At 35.6% G+C, this 22,301-nt stretch overlaps 1 protein-coding gene across 4 annotated transcripts in view; it reads right to left on the bottom strand.

Annotated features, from left to right (window-relative positions):
* The window catches only part of CCSER1 (coiled-coil serine rich protein 1), a 607,763-nt gene that overhangs the window by 94,396 nt on the left and 491,066 nt on the right, over positions 1-22,301 (bottom strand). The window contains exon 10 of one of the 4 annotated variants that reach the window (XM_053976371.1): positions 22,095-22,140. The exons of 2 other annotated variants lie outside the window; for them this stretch is intronic. In XM_053976371.1, coding sequence (XP_053832346.1) covers positions 22,095-22,140 — 46 coding nt within the window. Of the gene's footprint in view, positions 1-4,595; positions 4,664-22,094; positions 22,141-22,301 lie in introns of those variants that run through there. One more of the 4 variants, XM_053976373.1, reaches the window with a different exon arrangement.

Raw genomic sequence — 22,301 nt, 5'->3', positions numbered from 1 at the left:
TCAGGTAATTTTTTATATTACTTTTTTTTTTTTTTTTTTTTTTTTGCCTTCCACTGCTAGTTATATTGCATATCAGAGAGCCCCAGGCATGCCTGCTTACTTTCAAGAACTTATAGGAACAAGAAGTTTTGAATTTCCTATGGAAACAGCAGGACTGGATAGGTATTTAAAGTTTTATGTAGGTAGAAGGATAAAATATGCTTCTCTTCATGTCCCTCTTTCAGAGAGAGACACAAATATCCCTTGCACCTGAGAGCCAGTGCAAGTATGAGCATCACTGACCTATCAAGAGTATCAGTGTCTAAGGAAAAAATCCAAAGATAGCACCTGTAGCTGTAGTCTCTTTTCTTAGAAAGAGTGTGGATTCAAGGATTAGGATATTTGGTTCTGCAGCCCACAGCTACAAATACCATTTTAACCCTGCTGCAAAGCTCTTATTCTAAGAAAGCAGCAAATTAGGCCAAGAATAACTTCAGTGAGAAGCTGTTTTAGAGCCATGTTAGCATGTAATACACACAAAGAAAATTTCACCAGAAGCAAAAGTCAAACAATTACTCTTACAAAAAAAAAGAAAAAGATTAATGTTCCACTAAATAACTGATTCATAAAGTTGTGACTAATGAATAAACAATTTTTATTTTCCAAGATAAAAGCAATGGGTAATTTTCAAACCCTGAGTATTCTAAGCTATTAATATTTAATTGTGATTTCAGTCTGTTTTTCTTGCCTAGGATTGAAAGAGAAACATAACAGTGTAAAGCACTAAGGATGTGTGGGCACATTATTCCTAGCACAGAAAAAGTAATAAAAGAAGATCTGTGAATTGGCTCATGCATTAACCATAGAGAATGCTGGCAATGCAAGTAAGTAATGCTCAGTACAAAAAATGGGTGAGACCACGAGTCTGACTTGAGACATCACACTACAAGGCTGTGCCACATGCTTTAATCTGTGCTTTTTTGTAGAATGCTAACTACACTGAAAGCAGCCTTGGCCAACAAAATATTTCTCTTGTGGTCTTTTGAATGTTGATGATAAAAAATAGACTGTCTTCACTGGCCCCATATTTAAAAAGCTGGGATGAGAAGCAGCACAGAGAATTAACTGAATAAAAAGATGGACGATGTATCTAAAGCATCATGAATTTTTGTGGCCTGGTTTTGATGCTTTGTTGCTATAACACAAGACTAGACTCCATCTGTTTTTATTCAGATCATTAGGAAATAATTACTCTTAGGGCCTGAAAAAATATCTGGGCAGGGCCATCATGGGCCAGTCAATTGCTTGGTGGATAAGCTTTCAATTTCCTCCCCAAGACACAGAAATGTAGCATATACAAAATATTTGTGAGTAAAGTCATGGCTTCACTATGTCATGACCTACAGAACATCTGAAAAATCTCTGAAGTGGTTATGCCTCATAATGCTGTAAAGAAGCTGGCAGGATAGAAAGAAGCAATCTGGTGGATCAAAGGGACATAGGGAGTACTTGATCACTGGTGCGTCAGTTCAACGAAATCAGGTTTCAGCAACACAAGCTACTCTGAATACCTGCACAGTAAGAGCAATGACTCACCAAGACAGCTGGCAGGTAAATTTTCAATGTGTCTCTGCAAGCTGCCCTAAACACTCTGCACTGGTAGTTTCCATTTTAAGCACACCATTGATCTATTTGTTGTTGTTTCTCTTTTAACCAAACTCACTGATATATATTGCTGCCTCTCCTATTTCAAATACTGAAAAGTGAATTGTAAAAACGAAATATTATTTATGCATAAGGAGGCTTTCATTAGGTCTCAAATGCTTATAAAGGCCAAATTCTAGTAGCAAAACATCGGGGAAATTCCGGAACCAAAACTAAATACTAAACATATTTGAACAGTGTTTAAGTGTCTATATATTTGAAGTCCAAACTGTAATTTTTAAAGTATCTTCCATTGCTAGTAAAGATAAGGATGGAAATGTTGAAACCTGAAATAATTGTCAGATTTTACAAGTTGTATGAGAAGAAGCCTTCAAAGAATAAGCCTCTGGAGTTATTGTCTCTTCGTTCCTCTGTATTTCGCTTCCGTGACAGGTGCTCAGAACTGTAATCACTAATATTTTCTTTTCCTCAGGTGTATTCAAAATATCAATTTGATGTGTGGCACCAGAGATAAGAAAATCAAAAATGTCCACTCCTGCATCTAGAGGGAACTACATCAGACACAGGTTAGGTATTTTGCTGACTGATAATGAATCAGCCACACACTGATAATATGTGTGGGAACAGCACGACTATGACCAGCTCTCCTTCTCTGTCCTATGGTTACCCTAGCTGATTCTTAAAAGTGAAGGGGGAAAATTAAGAACCCTGTTGAACAGAAACATCCTTGGAGAACACACTCCATTGTGTGTCTGGGATAACAGAGATGTGACAAACTTTTCAGCAGTGGGTTCATTTGTATTTGGTCAATGCAGCATAGAGCACAGTAGCTTTATGCTCTCCCACAGCGTTGCTCCAAACAGGCGTGGAATTGCAGAGTGTTGACATTAAGAGTCATCAATGATAGGTTCAATTATCTGCAATCCATAGTGCCAACATTTACTGACCATGGGCAGGAACTGGCTGGGATGATCCACCTCTCAGAGAGGGGCAGTGTGCTGGTAGTTGATGCACACACTGGGCAAGCACAGAAACAAAATGTTCTTCAGCAATTTGGATATTGTGGGTGCACCTTAGATTACTTCAGATGATGGCTTTTAGAGAGCCTATAATTATTCACACAAAAACAGGGAAAAAAAAGAAAGTGTGACAGAACTACAGGGATCCAAATAAAAAAGGTCACTAAGCCCCTCACAAAAAGTAGCCAAGACATGAAGAAATACAGAGATCTTGTACAAAATGCTTTTGCACTCGTGACTTCTTTGTATAAGGATATATAAGCTTCTTTTAAGGTATTCAATCAAAAAGTTTATCTTTGTGGGCTTTTTAAATCCTGTATGGAAGGATTATTTATAGTTCAAGATGCAAAACTCATTACAATAACTGCTTCTATCAGTAAGTTTGATAGTAATTTATTACAGTAATTAATTAATATTTTCAATATATTGTAACAGATTTATTATACCCATTCTGAAAATAATGGATTTTTTTACAAATTAAAGAAATGCTGTCACTGAAAAATATCGGTTTGTAAATATAACCATTACTTTATCACATTACTTTTTGCATTCATGATGAAGCTATTACAGGTTTTGAAATTGAATCTTTACCTAAAAGTTCTCAACTTCCAGGCAAAAAAGCTAAGCTACTAGTATTTCTCCAAGGCTTGAATATTCAGCAAAACTGAAACACATACTGCATATTAGTATTTAGTTCATATTCAGATTTTGATTAGGGAGCCAGCAGTTTCTTTTTTTTATGGAAAGATACTATTAAGTACTTCCATGCCCATGCTCTTATTTTAAACAAATAAATTAATGGATTTATGGAGAGTTGGACCAAAAATCATGAAATTATTCCTAGGGATTAATTAATTGCATCACAAATAACAGAAGACAAAATTTCCCAGCTGTGTTCTTATGAAGAATTAAACCACGACATTCAGAAGTGATGTTTGAGTCTCAACCACATCAGCTGTTTCCAGACACATACCTCCACTTGTGGAGGGAAAAAACAATGGCCATGAAGTCAAAGAAATGGTAGTCCTCCTAATCCTCCCAGTAGATGCAGTGAGGGCAGCAGCACCCCCTGAAACCAATTTATGCCAGGAGACACAAGCACAGGCTCTGTTTCCATATCTGAGAGCACTGTGTGGGGAGCAGAAACCAGCTCATGTGCCTCTCCTGGAATCAGGCAGTCATTCAGCTCACCTCCCTGGCCTTTCCTCTCTCTTGATTGCCTCTCAGGACTGACTTCAGCAAATGTTAACTTCTGTTTCCTTGTGCTACCTCTGAGAAACCTGGTACTAGCGTTCTTCAATCAATGTAAAAATTTAAGAGGTCTCTACTTTTTTACAAAAATATTGCAGTGTCTTTCTTTTGTTTGATAAGGTACTACAGTTTAAATTAACTTAAAAGACAGCTGAGAAGTTTGTTGTTCATTATAATGCAGTATCTCATCCCCATATTTTGTATTTTGCTTTTGTAGTCAAACATTTTTAATCTCTTAACACTATCGCCACCTATAGTAAATTTGCTGGATATAATGAAAAGCATCTTCCAAAAGACCACAATATTCTGAAAGTTAGAGACTACAAAATTATCATTGCTTTATAATTGTACAGGGCTGGACTGATTCCTCTGTGAGTCAGACACAATCCTGCACATGCACAGAGTCCCAAAGTGAACCAGCTGAGCTCTGGGCCCTGACTATGCCATTTCCTCCTCCTGTATTGCTCCTTCATGTTCAGGCAGTGTCTGGCACCAAGCATGTTCAGGTGTCCCTTACCTTGACTTAACACTTTAATGCTCAGTTGAACAAGTTGTTGAGTTGTATTATTTCTGCATATGAACTCACTCAGCTGCTGACTCCCATGGTACCTTATCCCTCATCCTCCTCACGTGCCTTGCTTTATTCACCAGATGTGATCAAATGATGAGGCTACAGCCTGTCTGGGAATAACTTTCTCCTCAAATTCTAGTCTCTAAGATGACAAATTTTCATAATGGGGTTAGGAAACCTGTGAAACAAAGGAAACAATATTATAGACACACAGTCTACATATGAAGCTGCAGAACTGCATCCTACAGCACAGCAGGAGCAGGGCACACAGCTATTCATTTGTCTCTTTCTGGTATGGATAGACTAACTGGATTAATACCGAGGGATAAGGAATATCCTGAACTCTTCAGGCTTAACACCTCAGTAGAGATGCTTAATCCTTCACAGGAATTCCTCTGTGAAAGGAGAGAAGTACAAATCATGTTACCCTGATCAGCCTAGAACAAAATATCCTTTTCCAATTAAGAGCAGTTGCTGCATTCACCAGCTGAGCACTGATAAAAGCTACAAAAAAATGGAAATTAAAATCCATATTTAACCCCCAGCTGTACAAACTAAAATTTGGTGGTGGTGAAATGAAACTTCAGGTGCCATTTACTTTTTTGCCACCCTACAGCTCAGTCTAAAACCTGCAAATTAGGTACTCTTATGCAAATAAACACACAGTATTAAGTACTTCTGTTCCTGGAAGAGCTACCTTCACCTATTGTGAAACAGGTCACACGTTTTAAGAACTACCTGAATAACACACAGGAATTTACTGTAATAGACTACTGGTGACGGTACATCCTGGATGTCACTTAATGTCACTTACCATCCTATTGTGGCACCTATACCCAAAGTCATTAAACAGGAACACCTAGCACCAGAAGATGATTAGTATTCAAAGAAACCTTCCCAGAGACATATCATCTATAATTCTAGCAGTTCATTATCCTGACTAAGCCCACCATCAAAAACATCTTCTGTGAGAACCAATGCCTCAGGAATAGTTTCCTGTGTGTAAGACAGTGTGTGCCTAATTTGTTGACCCTTTTAATCTATTACTGGAGTAAGTACTTCCCAGATATTCTTATTTACTTTTCTCCTAGAAGAATCTCAATTATATATAGTAACACACAATTATAAAGTAATTATTTGCTTCTTGTCTCCATACTGAATGTAAGATATTATTTTCTTGTCTCTTTCCTCCTTACACATGATTTTACTGCACCCTCTTGCTACTACATCTTCTACTACATCATCTACTACTAAGTATTGGTTAGTGTTCCACTCCCATAAATACATGGATATACATCTAAAACTCATAGCTGTTGGTTTTGATTTGAAATTTGCTATGTCTGTGGAGCGTTCATGGACTTATAAAATGTTGTTGAATATGATGCCACCTATGACACGGTACCTTGATTCAAACAGTGAATAAATGCTACTTCTCTTCTGAAGTTTCCCTTCAAGAAGTAATATTAAATAAAGGTGTAATTTTAACGCTCACACTGCTATTTAAAAGGGCAAGCTCCCCTGAGAGATCAGCTTTCTGTTTTCCAGCATTAAAATCAATAGTGCCAGCAATCACCACTGCTTTGCACAGATGACGAACACAGCAGTTTATCAAGTAAGTTCACTCCAGGATCCAATGATTGGCATTGACTTTGAAGCCTTTGGGCACTTAAGCAATGATATCTGAATATAACTTAATGACTGTATTATATCTGAACCCACAATTTTCTTGTATTAAAGTTCATATATCATGTATAATGATGTTCCACAGACACCAAGGTTTTCTAAATATAAAACAGAGCTGTTTCTTAGGAGGCAGCTTTAAAAAAACAATAAAATATGCCACTTCAACATTTTTCCCTCCTTCTATCCTATATTCTTCTCATATTATAGCTCTTACAAGAAAGAATGCAAACAATATCTTTTTAAATAAGGAAATTATTCCAGGATCACCTCCTGAGAGAATACAACCTCATTTATGCTTCGCTCAAAAGGAATGCTGTGAGTGACTTGGTTACTTATTATAAATAAATAGAACCTAAACCATTATGGATTTAACACAGCAGTATAGCCTAGATATTTTACAGTTTTTCATAGAACTTGAACCTTGAGGAGTATCTGATTTAAATCATAAATAAATAAAATAAAATTAAAAACAGCTAACCAGAGCAAATGGAAGGAAATAGATGAATGATCAAAGTAATACTGTGTTTATGAGATCTGTTATATTTGAATAAATATGCATGGGTTTTTCAGGGAGTGAAAAACAGTGCATACCTGAAACTGAGGATAAGACCTGAAAGAGGAAGATAAGTGGAAGCAGGGAGTTGACTGAGCAGACAAACTATTTCTGATTTTGCTGGATTTGCCTTATGCTTAGACATACAAAAATGACTTAACAAAGGAAGCAAAGTGTTTAGTAATTGTTCTTTGTTTGGTACAAAGATATGAATACTCAGGTAATTTCCAGCCTGCAACTGTTGAAATGAACCAGATGACTTGAAATCAGTCAGCAGGTCTCAATGAACCAAACTAGATCTGCACACAGGAATTAACACACATCCAGACAAGTCCAAACAGAAGTAGCTGAGCATAAATAATTGCTTAAGGTTTTGATATTTGCCTGGTGTCTCAATAGTAGAATGCAGTCCTCCAAGCAATGCTCTGTTCTCTAATAATAATAGTGGTATCAAAGGTACAGATAGGGTTAAAGAGGTTAAAATTATAGGTGAATGCACATTTCAAAAATATTTATGTAGTGCAATTTAGAGTGCAATAAAGGAATCCATTAATTTTTATATATTTCATCATTCTGCATTCTTTACTTTTCATTGCTGCATGCAACAGAAAGCTTGTCTTGAAATAAGTCACAGCAAGGAGCAGAACTTTCATGAGACTATGATGTCTCTGGCTTGAAACTTATGATGGATTACCAAGAAAACTAAAAACACTGAGTCCTCAGGTCAATTATTTAAGCTTCACTGGCAAACAGAAATTTTTCTTCCACCAAAGGCTTAAGTCGACTTTATGGAATTACTTTAATTGGAACACTCAGTGTAAGATTTCATTTTATTCGATGTGACACCACTACTGCTAAGACAAAAATTGTATGTGGGCTCTTATCTCAGACAGATCTGCACCAAGGGTATGAAAGATGGTCTTTCATCTTTTTTTTCTGGCTTTTCATCCCATTAAAAAAACTACAGGGTAATGTATGCTTAATGGTATCTGATTATATGGAGTGATTTATTAGGGAGTGGGAAACTACCAAAATTATTTCTGATATCAACAGATTTTCCAGAGAAGTCATTAAAACAGTCACACTTTTTGGCCTGATCTAGGGCTGGGCACAACCTAGTAACATTTATTGAAGATGTTAAGCCTCAAATATAATTATATCTGTTACATTATTTAAAATGTGTTACTCTTCATACTTCAACCGAATTATTTACAGCCCTACTTTGTGTAGGAATTGGTGAAGCTCTTCAACTAAATCAGGACAAGAACACCTGTATCTCTCCTTCAATTTAGCAATTTACTGATTTGGGTAGAGAACAGTCCTTCCCCAGTGCTGTCATTACATAAAATACATATTAATAGTAATCCTATACATCAAAATTTTGTTAAAATCATAAGCTATCCCAAATTTTAAGAAGATAATGTTGAATCAAACTGCCTATTATGAGCTTCTGGTCTTAAGAAGGTAGGTAACTTCAAACCTGTGGAATATATATTTATAAATGTCAAGCATTTCAAAATTACTCCCACTAATGCAAACAACCAAGGAAAAATTTAACTGGTAAACAAAAAACAAAAATAAACAAGCCCCAAAACTTAAAATGCTGGTAGAGCCAAAATTATGAATGTCAATGGAACAAATACTAAAATCACTGACATCAGTGGATCAGCACTCCACTGTTGAGGTAAAGTAACAAAGACAAGCTTTTAAATTTTCTCACTGAGAAATTTACAGTTTATAATTAAATTTACAGTGAACAGACAAAATTCAAATCCCCAAGGCTACTTGACAAAAAAAACCAAAAAAACCCAAAAAAAACCCTGGAAAATTTAACTTAAGTCTGAAGAAAGCTCTTAATGTTTGCTTGAAGCACAAATAAGCATTTAATACTTTTGATGTCAGGATGTCAAGGTGAAACCAGCATGCAATATTTTGTAATGTAAATCACCCTGAAGCCTTTGCAAAGTATGTGTTGGAAATAGGATTGTAACAACTCTGTCTAGTTTTACAAATTTGCATTCTTATCACCGATTTCAACCGGGAGTGTAAAACTACATGAACCATTTTGTGTTTTACTTCAGAAGTCTGATTGTGAAATATTCTGTTTACCGGAGAGGACCTGCATTGTTTCCTTGGCAGTGGCTGACTCCAGGGGAGCCAAAGGCCATTCTGCACCACAAACTTGTAGTATAGCTGTACTGTCCTCAAAGAAATAATTTAAGGAATCAGTTTCTCTGCTGCCACTGATGCTCCTCCACCAAGCATTAATAAAACAGAATAAGAAAAACACAGGGTACCTGTAGAGGGATTCCACATCAACATGAGAAGGATTTACAAAAATCATGGTTTAGATAATACTCAGTTAATATTATTTAGACTAAGGAAGGACAGGGCTTGACATGTCACCAAGTCATGACTCCTTTCATGACTTCCCAAAGGCTTGTGGATTTTTTTTTGCAACACAAGACTTGGCCACCTTAATCTGGAATGGGCTAGAAACCCCTTTGTAGATTCATTTGGCATTTCATTTCAAATCAGTACAGGAAAGTGCAACAACTTCCCTTTGAAGCTGAAACTAGCACTAGACCTCATACCTGTTAGGAGCCACATTCTGATGGTGAGGGTCAGCACATGCAGCTCCCTTAGCGGGATCAGAACGTTAATTGCTACACGCTCCAATTATTTGCTTCCAGCTACTTTAAATACATCATCCATCAAAGATAAATTACAGTATTTAAATTGCCTTCTGCCTGTTATTTTTCAAAGGGAAAAAAAAATTCCAAATCAGTCTTCAAACAGCTACTAAATAAGCAGTATGAAGAATTACTTCATATTTGTCTTGCTTTATTTTCCACCTAATTCAGAGGCAAGGCAACTGGACAAAGAGTACACCTGAAAAATTGTAACTATATAGCACCTCATCCTGTAAGTATTTTGTTAGGGTTTTTTTAGGGAATCTTCCTGCAGTGGTTGCTTTTGTACTTAACAGCTCAGTGTAAAAGTAAATGCTGAATCTGGAGTGATGCATCCTGTGCTTATGGCCATGAAACACATGTTTGGCACAGAGAAGTACTCGGACTCAGTAATTTTCCTTCAAATTAATTTGCAGACAAATTAATACTGCAGGGTATTTTCCACATTATTGTTTTATTCTATATGACTTATTGCACAAATTGCTTTTAAATTTTAGAACTGAAGTAAAAGTGAACTGTAAAATGTCCAGATGTGACTCCTGTTTTAGTCTGTGGGTGTATTTGACAGTTCATTTAAAAATATTTGAAGTATTTATAGTACCATAAACATAATATTTAATAAATAATAAAAAATATTGTCTTTGAATCCAAAGTCAGATTCTACTTCACAAATATGAGTAGAGAAATAATTTTTCAAATCTTGAGATCCATGCTCATATTTGACCTGGATAGCTAAATGAAATTATTGCATCTTCAAAGCTCTCAGTAAAGCAACAGCTCTGTTGCTCCTAACAGAACATTTGGATCTGCAACTTGCTGGCAAGTTTCACAGCTGGATGTAATACTGTCCAAAGTTTTCTAAGTGCTTTATAAATTAATAAAACTCCTTCACTCCATCACATGAAACCCACCTAAATGCCCTGATCCCTTTACTGTGTGGTTAGTGCTGAGGCAAGAGGAGACAAAACCAGCCATGGGGTGGAAACATGTCCAGCCCTGCTCCAAGAACAGAGAAACATTTATTCCTACATAGGAACAGTCTCACTTTCTCCTACTCACACACCTGAAATTAAGCATGTACAACCACCTCTCTGGCTGAAAGGCACATTAGGGAAAAAAAAAAAAATCTTGTATGTAGAAGGTGAGAAGTGGGACACACAGCCCTCCAGGTGAACATCCCACCTCCCACATCTCAGTGTCCAACTCTCTTAGGATGCCTGAGGTCAAGCCAGGGGGTGCCACTAGAAGAAAATAAACATATGATTGCTATTGTCATATATATTGTCATATATATTGTCATATTGTCCAGTTAGGACACCTACATCATTAATTCCTGCCACATGAGACGAAAGAAGACAAAAAATAGAAAGAGGGAGGTTTATGCACTGTCTTTTACGTTATGCTAAAGAACAGCCATACTGCTCCTAACCTACAGTAGCAGTTGCTTTGTTTTAATTAACACAGCTTAGAGAAGTGACTCTAAGCTTGTTTGTAAGGTTAGATAAAATTTTCAACTTACAATCACTGTTGCTGAAAGACAAAACTGCAGGGATTTACAGCTAGGTGACAGCAGGCCAGCTTTACCATCTTTTGTATGGTCCTAATAAATGTAATTCTTTCAAATTTCCCAGCCAAGGAATGTGAACAGACCAACAGAAATCTTTAGCTGAATCCAGTATATGCTCATATGCCATTGCCTGAGAAAAGGTTCACATAGTCAATGAAGCTAAAATAACAACTAGACTGCAAGTAAAACTAAGTTACAGTCATAAACTGGTAGGCAAGATCATCAGCCATGTGCAGACACCACCACACATGCCATAGTCGAGGGCTACAAAACAAGGTGAGGTGACAGGAGGTCTCCATGCAAGCTAAAAATTAAAGGGAAAAAAAAAAAAAAAAAAAAAGGCCGGTTTGGCCTCAGCCTCTGTGTTCTTCATGGGAGGATTCCTTCACCCTTTCTAACGAATATTAGAAATAGCTTATATTATACTGATTATAATTTATTCAGGTGAGTAGGCAAAACTGACAGTATCAGATACACTGCAAGTGGTCAAGATAGCCAAAACCCAAATGAATTCAAACCTCAAAAGCTTTTTCCAAGCCCCAGTGACAAAAATGACAACACACTGATCATGTCCATCGAAGTTTTATCTACAAAAACAGTAACTCAGAGTGGAAATTTAGACAGAAACTGTAAGCAAGTGAGGATTACAAAACAGTAGCATGTGACAAGTACAGACCAAGCTGATCCCACAGCAGTAAGTTCTCTTTTCTCAACGTCCACATATTTTCATTTCTTTTTGAAAAAAAAAACAACTATGAATAAATAGAATAATTAGGCTTTTCACATCAGGAACTATTTTTGATGTTACAGGAGATAAAATACAGTCAGCAAGACCTGGTTGTGTTGAAAGGACAGCCCAAGAAGCAAGCAGGGACACACAACACTGGAAGAGAAGGGATTGTTCTGTACATAAATCCACGACTATTGCAGGCTGATCCACCCTCAGTCTTCCTGGAAGAAATACACAAGGACATGAATTTGTGCTTCTGGACTGTTTATGTGTCTATCTAGTGAATCACACCTTTGTACTACTGCCTATGCTTGTGTCCCAAACACCTCTGTTTGCATGCATGGCGGCATTTTGTTTGTTTGGAGTCATGCTTCAGTTCGCTTAAGTGCCTGATCCCTAAATTTCAATGTCCGAGCCTGCACATAACAACTAAATATAAGCAGCCCAGGGGCAATGGTGCTAATCTGATTAGTAAAATAGTACATGCTAGCATGAGGCCAACTTTATGCATATACTCACTATCCTAACAAAAAATGGTCCTGTTAGCTCTTACAATTTTTACCTGTAAAAACATGCAATACTACATCCTTTTGCTAGAGAGGGGAAAGACGGAAACTTGCACAATAGAAGTCATGAAGCATTTCTACTTTCTGGTTTGCTAGTCTAGGTCTAGAGTCATTCCCAGAGAGCTGGCAGGAGACTGTGGCAGAAGTATGACAGACTCCACAAGAGAAACTGAACAAGTCTTTCCACTTGGGAATTACCAGTGGGTTTCTTCAGCTATACCGTTAGTACAGAGGAAAAGTTTTCACTACCGAAACATGCAATTTTAAAATACGTAATAAAACCCACCATATATCTTTATTATCTATGGTAGAGTTAATTTTTACTATGTTAATTTTTACATCTCTTTTCTTTGGTCTTCTAAAACTCCAGATACACAGGGAAATGTCAACAACATTACTTACCTTTTAAAAAAAGTTCTGAAAGAAGCAAAGTTCATCTAATATGCTATTTTAACAACCAAACAGAGGCAATTATTAGCATTTTGAAGAGAAGGGATCTAAAAATTATTGTTACTTTACAGAAAAGCTTAACAAGGTTTTCTATACTGCTTTTATTGTATTTTCTCATAAAAAATGCTTGAAATAGCTTCCAGAAAACATTCAACAGATATTTATTTCCCAACAATAGATGACTATAACAAAGCATATAAAAGCCTCTCATTCTTTCCCTGTGTGTTTGAACTTCAGCAGTATGACCAAATGACAATAATGAATTGACTTTTCTATAAAAGTAAAGCAGAAGATACTTTGCAGATGTTGGAAATGAATAGATGAAAAGGGAAAAAAGTCTTCTTAGAAAAATAACTGGACGAGGAATAAATTGAGCTGATATTAAAAAGTATTATATATAATGCTGCTTAAAACTGTATGATACCAAATATTCATTTTTTAGCAATCCATACCACACTCATTGTATTTATAGTTCTTATGGATGAACTTGATAAATACCCATTGATAATTCAAGCAATGTCTTAAAAACATTGAAAACAAGTAATTCTAATTAGTGGTATATGAAGCATATAAAATCCATGTTGTTTGTAGGAAAACAACAGAGTAGAACATTTGTGCAGCTTCTCTCTAGAAAGGTACAGACTGTCTCTTGTCTGTGAGGGAGAGAACAGCAAAGGGGGCATTCACATACATGCTTGTACGCCACAGAGAAATGGTGAATATTTTTACTCCAACATTTAACTCTTTTCAACCATCTGAAGCAAAATGTCTTTCAGTTTGCTTTTTCCACTACTGATAAAATGCAATAGAGATTGCAACAATAATACTTGCAAAACCTCAGAAGGGAAATCTGGGACAAAAAGTGATGCCATGCTGATTAAAGGCAGTGTTTTTTTAATCTATTCAATAGATTTAAATACAATACAGAAAACTGTTAAATGGTTCAACAGCTGTATCAGAAGAGTAAAAAAAATGCCATAGTTCATTATTCAGCCTATATATATCTTTAGCAATGCCAAACAAAACATATTCTTGCTATCTCTGGTCGCATATGCAAGAACCAGCAGTGTGGCAGGAAGTGTAGTTCCATGGAATTTCTCCACTAAATTTAATGGATGCTAATGGGAATGTCTTGGAAACTTTTGAACACTGACCTGCCTATTAAGCCTTTCAGTAATTTAAGAAACAATCTTTAGCACACCCAAATTTCATTAATTCTCTGAATACAGAACTACTGACCAAACAATGAATACAACAGTTTTTCACTTAAGTACATGAGAGAAAAGCACTATTCAAAATAATGATTAACCAAAAATAAAATGCAGTCTCCATAACTATAAATGCTGAAAGTCACCCAAGGTAACTAAAATACAAGTGTCTAGGCTGTAAGTCATCATAAAATGATTTTGTAACTCCTCATATCTTGGAATAATTTTTTTTCATGACTGCACATATAAATGAGAAAAACATGGGTAAGTATGTTCCTTAGTTTAAATTCTGCCTGAGACTGCTTTGCTCAAGTATGCTCCAACATCAATGAGAAGACTGGTATCTGAAGCCATGAAGTCTCTGACACTCAAAGGTTCTGAGAAAGAGTCTTTTAGCCTCAGGTTCCATATTTTCTGAGCAGAAATGTACACTCTTCTTCACATGTATTCTATTATATCCTTTCTCTACCACTTTCTTTCACTGGAAGCCTTATTTTGAATCTCTATGTTTCTATTTCTTCCACTCTATTGTTCTCATTAATGACATAAAGCAAGTAATTTTTCTTCATTTTCCTGATACTTTTCTTATATAAACATCTGGTAACTATGTTATCAACAGAATATTTATAAAAAACAAACAGCTAAGCTGGTAGTAGGACAAGTTTTTCACAGCAAATTTATCAATAGGCAATCTGAAAGTATGTATCACTATTATTATAACAGAGTAGATGGTCACTGGAGAGAGAGAAAGATGTTTTTTTGTGTGAAAAAGTCCAAGAACAGCAGTAATGGTACAGTGGTCAAAGGGGAAGCACTGAATGAGGGAATTACTCCACTGACAAAGCGTAAGTTAACACATGGCTACACTGACAAGTCATTACAATTCAAATACATCTCTAAAACAAAAAGAATAAAAAAATCACTGTCAGATTTTAGATAACTGACTAATCAGAAACAGGATTACTTTGAGATGTAATTTATTCAGAATAAATTAAACTCTGAGTTTACTCCTGAAGGAGATCTATGAGAGATTCAATTTCATTACTCAAAATTGAGTTAGGTGAATAAGGGACTCTTCAGTTTGATGCCTGAATTAAAGTGATCAAATCAATCAGAAATATTTTGTTAGGCCTAAAATTAAATATTATTTTAATTGAAGAATTATTTACTGTGTTAACCTTATTTTTAGAATTAAAAAAGTATCATCACTTGGGAAAGTAAGTCTCATTTGGAAAACCTGAAAACAATCATTAGCCACTTAAAAAGATAAATTACCAGGTTTAGTAGCTAAAGTTTGTTAGATTAACTGCACATGGATTGGAAAACAGAAAATAAACTTGAAAGAAAGATGCAGCTTCAGAGACTGTGCATTTTTCCCCTTCTTTCCATCAACAGAAGTGCTTCCCAAATTACAGACTCAGAAGCCTTGGCTGGAAGGGGTTTCTAGAGGCTTTCCTTCACTGCCTTCTGTTTGTGACAGACACAAATTCCAGCATTAGAGATATGGAATTGTCAATTCCCTGTTCATGGAAAAGTTTAATGAATTTCTGTGGAAAATATAGAGCTCAATCTTTTTAGGAAAGGAGTTATTAACAATTTTAATTACGTATTTTTTTCTGAGATGCTAGAGGGAAAGAGATCCAACAGACTTTCTTCCATTTTGTATTGACCCCAGATATAGTCACCACAGATATTACTAATAAAAATGAAAAAAAAAAACCCAACAACTTAAGAGTGTAAACTACATCTGTTGGAAGCTGACATTTCTGCTTATTTTCATGGGAAAAAAAGTTTACAAACCCCCAAAATATTAAAGGGTTTCATACAGAAATTACTTCAAAATAAGTCTTTACTAATGAAATTTTACTTATTTTATGGAGGTTTTGAAGAGAAAATTTTCAGAAACATTCAATTACAGGAAATTGAGGCAGCTCAAGAAGCCCAGAAAATGCTTTCTTTTAAAAATCTCATAGTGGTTTAAAACTTAATTAGCAAGAGCCTCCTTAATTTCGATGGATTACCTCAGTTTTCATCTTTTAACTTTCAAAATAAATGCAAAACAATGTATTCTATTTTTACACACTATAAATGGCAGTGAAAGCAAACAGAAAAAGCAATTCTTCAAGCTCATGGCTTCCATACTCTACTTTCTCTTGACTGAGGTGTAATCAAGTCTAAGAATTCAGAGCAGGATAGGAAGATGTGATTATGCCTGAATTTAGTGAATCTCGCCCGCATAGACTATTTCTTCCAAAGATGAAAGATTAGGTTTCTGAAGGGCTGCTGTACTTAAACCAGATGCAGAGTCTATTTTTTAAACAAATTACGGCCACAGCCTTTTTTCTATGCTCAGTGGTCAGTCAGCCAAGACGGTCAATACCACAGTAAGGCAGCAACAACACATTTATTTTCTTCTTCCATATTCAGATGAAGTCTGCAAATCAAATTGGCTTTTAACGCACCACTGTACACAGGAGTCCAATAAATACTACTCTCCCTCACCAAGCACAAATCAATAAATAACAAAATTATCCTTTTCAATCATGGAATGAAGAAACAAAGGCAAATAAAACCCACATGTTAAGCTGCCACATAGAAACCTGTTGCCCTGTTCTTTTAAAAGTTTTAAAGTTCTTTTAAAAGTTTTCTATGCCTTCTGATGTTTACGTATTTCTACTGGACTTTCTCATGCAGTGTCATGTAAATAATGATTGTTTCACATTCTTCTTTGTGGGAGGAGAGAATTGATGGAATGTTGGTTTGACCAGTGTGGTTGGAGAGGTGGCAATTTCTTCCTCCAATCCACTGTCACTTTTGAAATTCTGTATATTGTGAGGTCAGAAATAAAACTTCCTTTTTTCCCTCTTTTGCATCTTGAGTGAATGCATGAGTTATTTCATAGTGTGACAGAAACTTTTTATTTCTATTTTATATCTAAGTGATATGGTTTTTATTAGTGGGTTCCAAATTTGCTAAACGAAATCTCCTGTCTCCAATGTTTTAAAATATTCACTTTTAAAACATTTTCATTGTGCTAATGTTGTTTCCACGGAAACAGGAATGAAAAAAGAATTAGAATTCTCTCCCACAAATGAAAGACTTAAAAATAATAATAATATATTAATAAAACAACTGTCAGAATATACTTTTCCTCATTTTGCAAAAGCAGAGCATGATCTTACATTCACTGGAATTAATAGGGCTATAACTTTTGATTACATTACAATAAACCTAAATTGCTAAGAACATATTACTGAGGTAAAAAACCTGATCAAAAGATTATTCAGTTAAATAGATAATTTTCAGGTAAAGTTTTAAATTGAATTTAGCAGGTGACTGTCAGATGAGGCCTTTTTTGGAAATAGTACAATGAAGAATTATGAGCCAAAAATGTAAACCAATATATCCTATTGGATATATTACGGATTAAGGATTATTACTATTTACATAATTTATTTCTAATATTGTTGTTTAATTTTCTTGAAAGTGAATGAAAACCTGACTGGAAGTTTTTCACAATTAGCCAAATACAGTTCTATGCTCTAGCCAAACAGTAATGGGATATATATCTGAGCTTAATATTCTATAGCATTTTTTCTTAGTCAGACGTTGAGTCTGGAAAACTCACATCTGGCCTATGATTGGAAGGTGACTTTTGCATCCTTCTGTGAGGATAAAACTTCCTCCTAAAGCTCAAAATATACTGATCTATTTTCCTCTGCTAACAATTTTTATCCTACATAGAAAAGAATTCTGATAGATAAACCTTTATTATCATGGTATGATTCTACAAACATGGAGGTATTTTTAATAAGCTTTTATAAAGCATTGCTTTAACCAAGATAATATTGATCAACTCGGCAAGAAAATAACTGCCAGTGCTTTTTGCCAAGAGACTCTGTTTTCCCTAGTATGCAAGCCCATTCATCATGAATTTCATTAAAACTCTGAAATAAAACATTTCAAATTTTTTCATTCACAACTTACTCATTTACCACAACCACCTTGGATTTTTCTCTTTATCAGAAAACCACTCCATTGAAAAAGGCTTCTTCCTCTGCAATAAACCATGAATCAAAAAAGTAGTTAACTTCTCAGCATTTTTTTATTTCCTGGTTTTCTCCTTCTGGTTGACCAAAGAAGCTGTCTAGTGCTTTGAAATAACGTGACAGTGGACAAGTACAACTGTCTACATTAGGAACTTAACTCTTCTAATTTCAGTTCTACATATTTTCTGCCATCATTAAAATCACCACAATTTAAAACTCTGATGTATTTGTATTTGTCCTACTCAGTTAAACTTCGTGGGAGTGCAACATTAAAATACCATTTATAAAACAACTAAGAATCCCTTAATTTTTATGTTAGGTTGGTTTATTTTTAATTTTTTATTGTATGAAATTCCAAGCCTAGAAGATTAGTTTAGCTGCACTCAGTTCTGGTGCTTTTCCTCTCATTAGATGGTATGAAATTCTTTGGATATTATATGGCTATTTCAAGCATCTTTTTTTTCAAGCTTTTTTTTTTTTCTGCCTGTAAAGTTGATTGTCAGGTACCACATAACTATATTGATTTTTGATGCCTTCCTACTCTGTTTCAGGAACATCTATTATAGCAAGGCTCTTTCTATGCTATTTCTTCCAATTGATTTCTTCTAAATAGTGCTAATCAAAGCAGGTAAGCATTTTTCATTTCCCAAATTACATGTAAATGATAATATATGTTTTTAAAAAGTACTACCACCGTCACATTCAATTTGGAATGTTTGGAATAAAGTCTTTGTTTGGAATGAAGTCTTTACACAAAGGACCACAGATACAAAAATGTTAAAGCTTTCTCATCTGGTGCAAGATCCACATTGCTTTAACACTTGATGTAAACCTATAATCCTGATTCTAACATATAATTTTGCAGGACAAGAGTGTGGTTTGAAGGAAAACTTGCGACAAACGTATGTGTTTTCAGAATTGTGGGGTTTACTCTACTCCATCTATTCCACTGGTGTATTTGTGCTTCCACTCCATATGCTGAACAAGCAACAGGAGAAAACGAGAGCTTTTTTTCTCCCTAAGGCAATTGTAGTGCAATTCTGCCAAAAAATCTGCAGCTACATTTTGTTTTGATACTCCATTTGATACACCATTTTATTCCAAACTGTACTTTGCAAATCTGTGTTTTGCCTTTAGGTCAGCAGTACTCCAATGAGTATGTCTATCAGTATGTCTGTCTCCAATGTCCACTCTGTCAGACAGCTATCATTAGACTTTTGAGGACATCTATATTGACCTTGGACTCCCCTTTCAGTTTACCCTCTGTCCTTGCATCTTATTTTGTTGCTAATTACAGGTGCTCTCATATTTTTTGTTAGTTTGACTTCTACCTTCCTTTTTTCCCCCACTCCTGGCTTTATGGTAAAATAGAATTTAAGTTGCAATCTATTCAAATTCAGAAGACAATTTTTATCTTGTGGAAAGGAGACTTAACTCCCATATTGTAATTCATTTGCTATCATTATACTCAAGAGTTATATATATTGTTAGTTTCAGGGTTTGTAGCCAGAGTGTTCAAATGTCCTATGAGTAGAAATTTATTTAAAAAAAAGCTTATAAACAGCAACTCAGTTTCAACCTCTCATTGCTTTTCCACATTTCACCTCTGGACTCTGAGCTCCAAGAGAAAATGTCATAAGACAGCATTGGCACAGACGCCACTCAACATCCACAACAGCTTTGGATGCCCAGAGGGGGATTCCCAGTGACTTCCAACACCACCACTGAGCCCCCCCTGGTCACTCTGGAGGTGAAGCAGCCACAAGTGCCCTGTAGTCTAAAACATCTCGCATGAACTGAGATCAGATTACTCTTGCCTCTTCCACTGCAGTAGAGTTACTGTAGGATCACTGGTGACAGCACCTGGAAGAAAACATTCCTGCTACCTTTCATGTTCAGTGTAATAGGACACGACACTCATTCAGTAGCATTGCTGCTCTGGATTCACACATTTCCCATTTTGGCACACGAACAGTAACATCCAGTGCTTGGCAAGTACCAGAAAAGTTATTCCCAGTGACTGGATGACAAGCTCAGGCTGTCCAAGCTCTAATTTTAGCTTCCTGTTAGAACTTTACCACAACATATTCATAGTTCCATATAATCTTTGCCTACCAGAAGACATAAAAGAAGGAAACAGCTGGCTGAAATAATTCACTTGGATATGATGAGTTCCCTTATTTACAGGGTGTTTTTTGTTTCCTTTTGCTTCACAGTTAAGCTATTGACACATTCTATATACACTGCTTTAAACTTCTCACATCTCACCATTTCAGCAGTGTTAGTTTTATTTCATCAAGAAAGAGTGGAAATTCTGATCACTTCTTCCAACCTACCCATCCACATACTTAACCTGACCATCATCCATTCCTCCATGTATTTCAGAGCTCTCCACCTTAATTTTGTTACACATCTGTCTTTGGAGGATAAAACATGTTCTGTGCTTTCCACACCTTCCCTTACGTTCAAATCCCTCACACTTCATTCTGTGATACTTCATTATTCACCTCAAACTCCATACAAGGAAGGGCTCCATACAAGGAAGGAAGTGGACATACTGATTATTTACAACTAAGCATGTTAAAGCATGTTGTTTCAGTGTGTTCCCAAAGTCTTCACTGAGGTTGATAATGATATAAATCAAAAGCAGTACTAATTTAAATGAGAGTAAGCCAGACAGAAATTCAAATGTTCATTTTAGGAGACTGTTAAGTGACATACATATTGTATGAAAAATAACTTCAGCATTGTTTTTCTGAAGGACACAGTGATAACATTTATTCTTTCCACCATACCTTATATAACTATAATAGGAGCACAATTATATTTCATGAAGAGTGCTACATCTTGGTATTTTTTACTTCCCTTATATACTCGGTTGGATAGGAACATCATAGATAATTGCACAAAAGAAAGGACAGTCATATACAGATCATATTTTCTGTTACTTTTGCAAGACCCACACTCATAGACAAATGCCGTATGTTTTCCTAGGAATACACAAGAGCAGCACCAGTCAATTTACGCAAGCAACATGTTTCAAGACTGCCAACAATGAAGCATCAGTCAAACTGCACTGTACTTATGAATAAGCCTGTAATGTTATATTATAATGAATCTGTTTCACATTCAGCAGTGTGATGCAATTCACAGTAATTATAATAATGCAGTGCATGGCTGTAGCTCATTATATGCATATGGAAGACACCAATGTCTTCAGGATGGAAATTAACTCAAGGTAGGAGGAGAAAGACAGAAATAAGGAATGTAAGAAAGTCCTCATCTCAAAGTCTGATGGTATTCTGAGGATCTACTTATTCAATATGCACACTCACACACGAACACTGTTAATGCAGCAGAGATCATCTGGAATTATAATGCAAGCCTTTATCTTCTTATTTTTTTCTTTTTTAAAAAATATATAGCACATTTTGTTTGTGATTTCTTGGGGTTTTGGTGAATGACAGGGGAATTTATTTTAATTTAAAAGAAATATTATTTATCATCAATAATTCAAATGAATTTAAGAAAAAAAAAGAATGAAATCCCTTTCTAAAAGTTCCCTTTTCTCCCCAACTCAGCAGACGGACTTGTTCTTCAAAATAATTAGAAGGAAAGTCCTATAAGTAATACAACTGGCCTCAGTAATATCTGCCTTATATTACATTGTTTGATTTTCCATTTCTTTGTTTTTTTTGAGGTCCAGATTCTTTTTTTTTTTTTTTATCTGTGCAATGGAGATATTAATTTGAAGAATAGTAAAAAGACACTCTTTAGTTTGAACAATACTACTCATTACAATGTTGCACACATGATCTGGTAACATTATTCTTATTCCCCTCCAGACTTTGAGTCATTATGGTATTTTCTTCCCTGCTTGCAAGTCTACAGTGCACAGCACAGCCCCATTTCATGATGTGTTGAACAAAACACAACGAAGAAATAAAGAAGGGGTCAATAGAAGCTGTTAGCTACAAACACATTACAGGCAATATACAACACCAGCGGTTGAATATTGACCTCAGGGCATTAACTCTAGATTGGCATGCCATGCTACAGCACATGAACACAGTCATCTTTACAACACAGAGCGGAATTTAAGAGACTCACATAATTGCCTGCGAGAAGGTACAGGAGCACTTCCCAATGCTGTGCCCTGTAAATAAAACACATTTTTTTGGAGCAAAGGATGTCAGATTAACAGCAGCAGCAAATGAAAAAAATGACAGGACATGAAGAAAATGAAGGCAGTGAATAGAAATAGAGACTGTTTAGAGAGAGGAGTTTATTATTACTGAAGAACTGCAGTTCCTATTT

Source organism: Vidua macroura, chromosome 4, assembly GCF_024509145.1.
Source record: "Vidua macroura isolate BioBank_ID:100142 chromosome 4, ASM2450914v1, whole genome shotgun sequence".
Lineage (NCBI taxonomy): Eukaryota > Metazoa > Chordata > Aves > Passeriformes > Viduidae > Vidua > Vidua macroura.
This window is presented reverse-complemented; position numbering and strand designations above follow the sequence as displayed.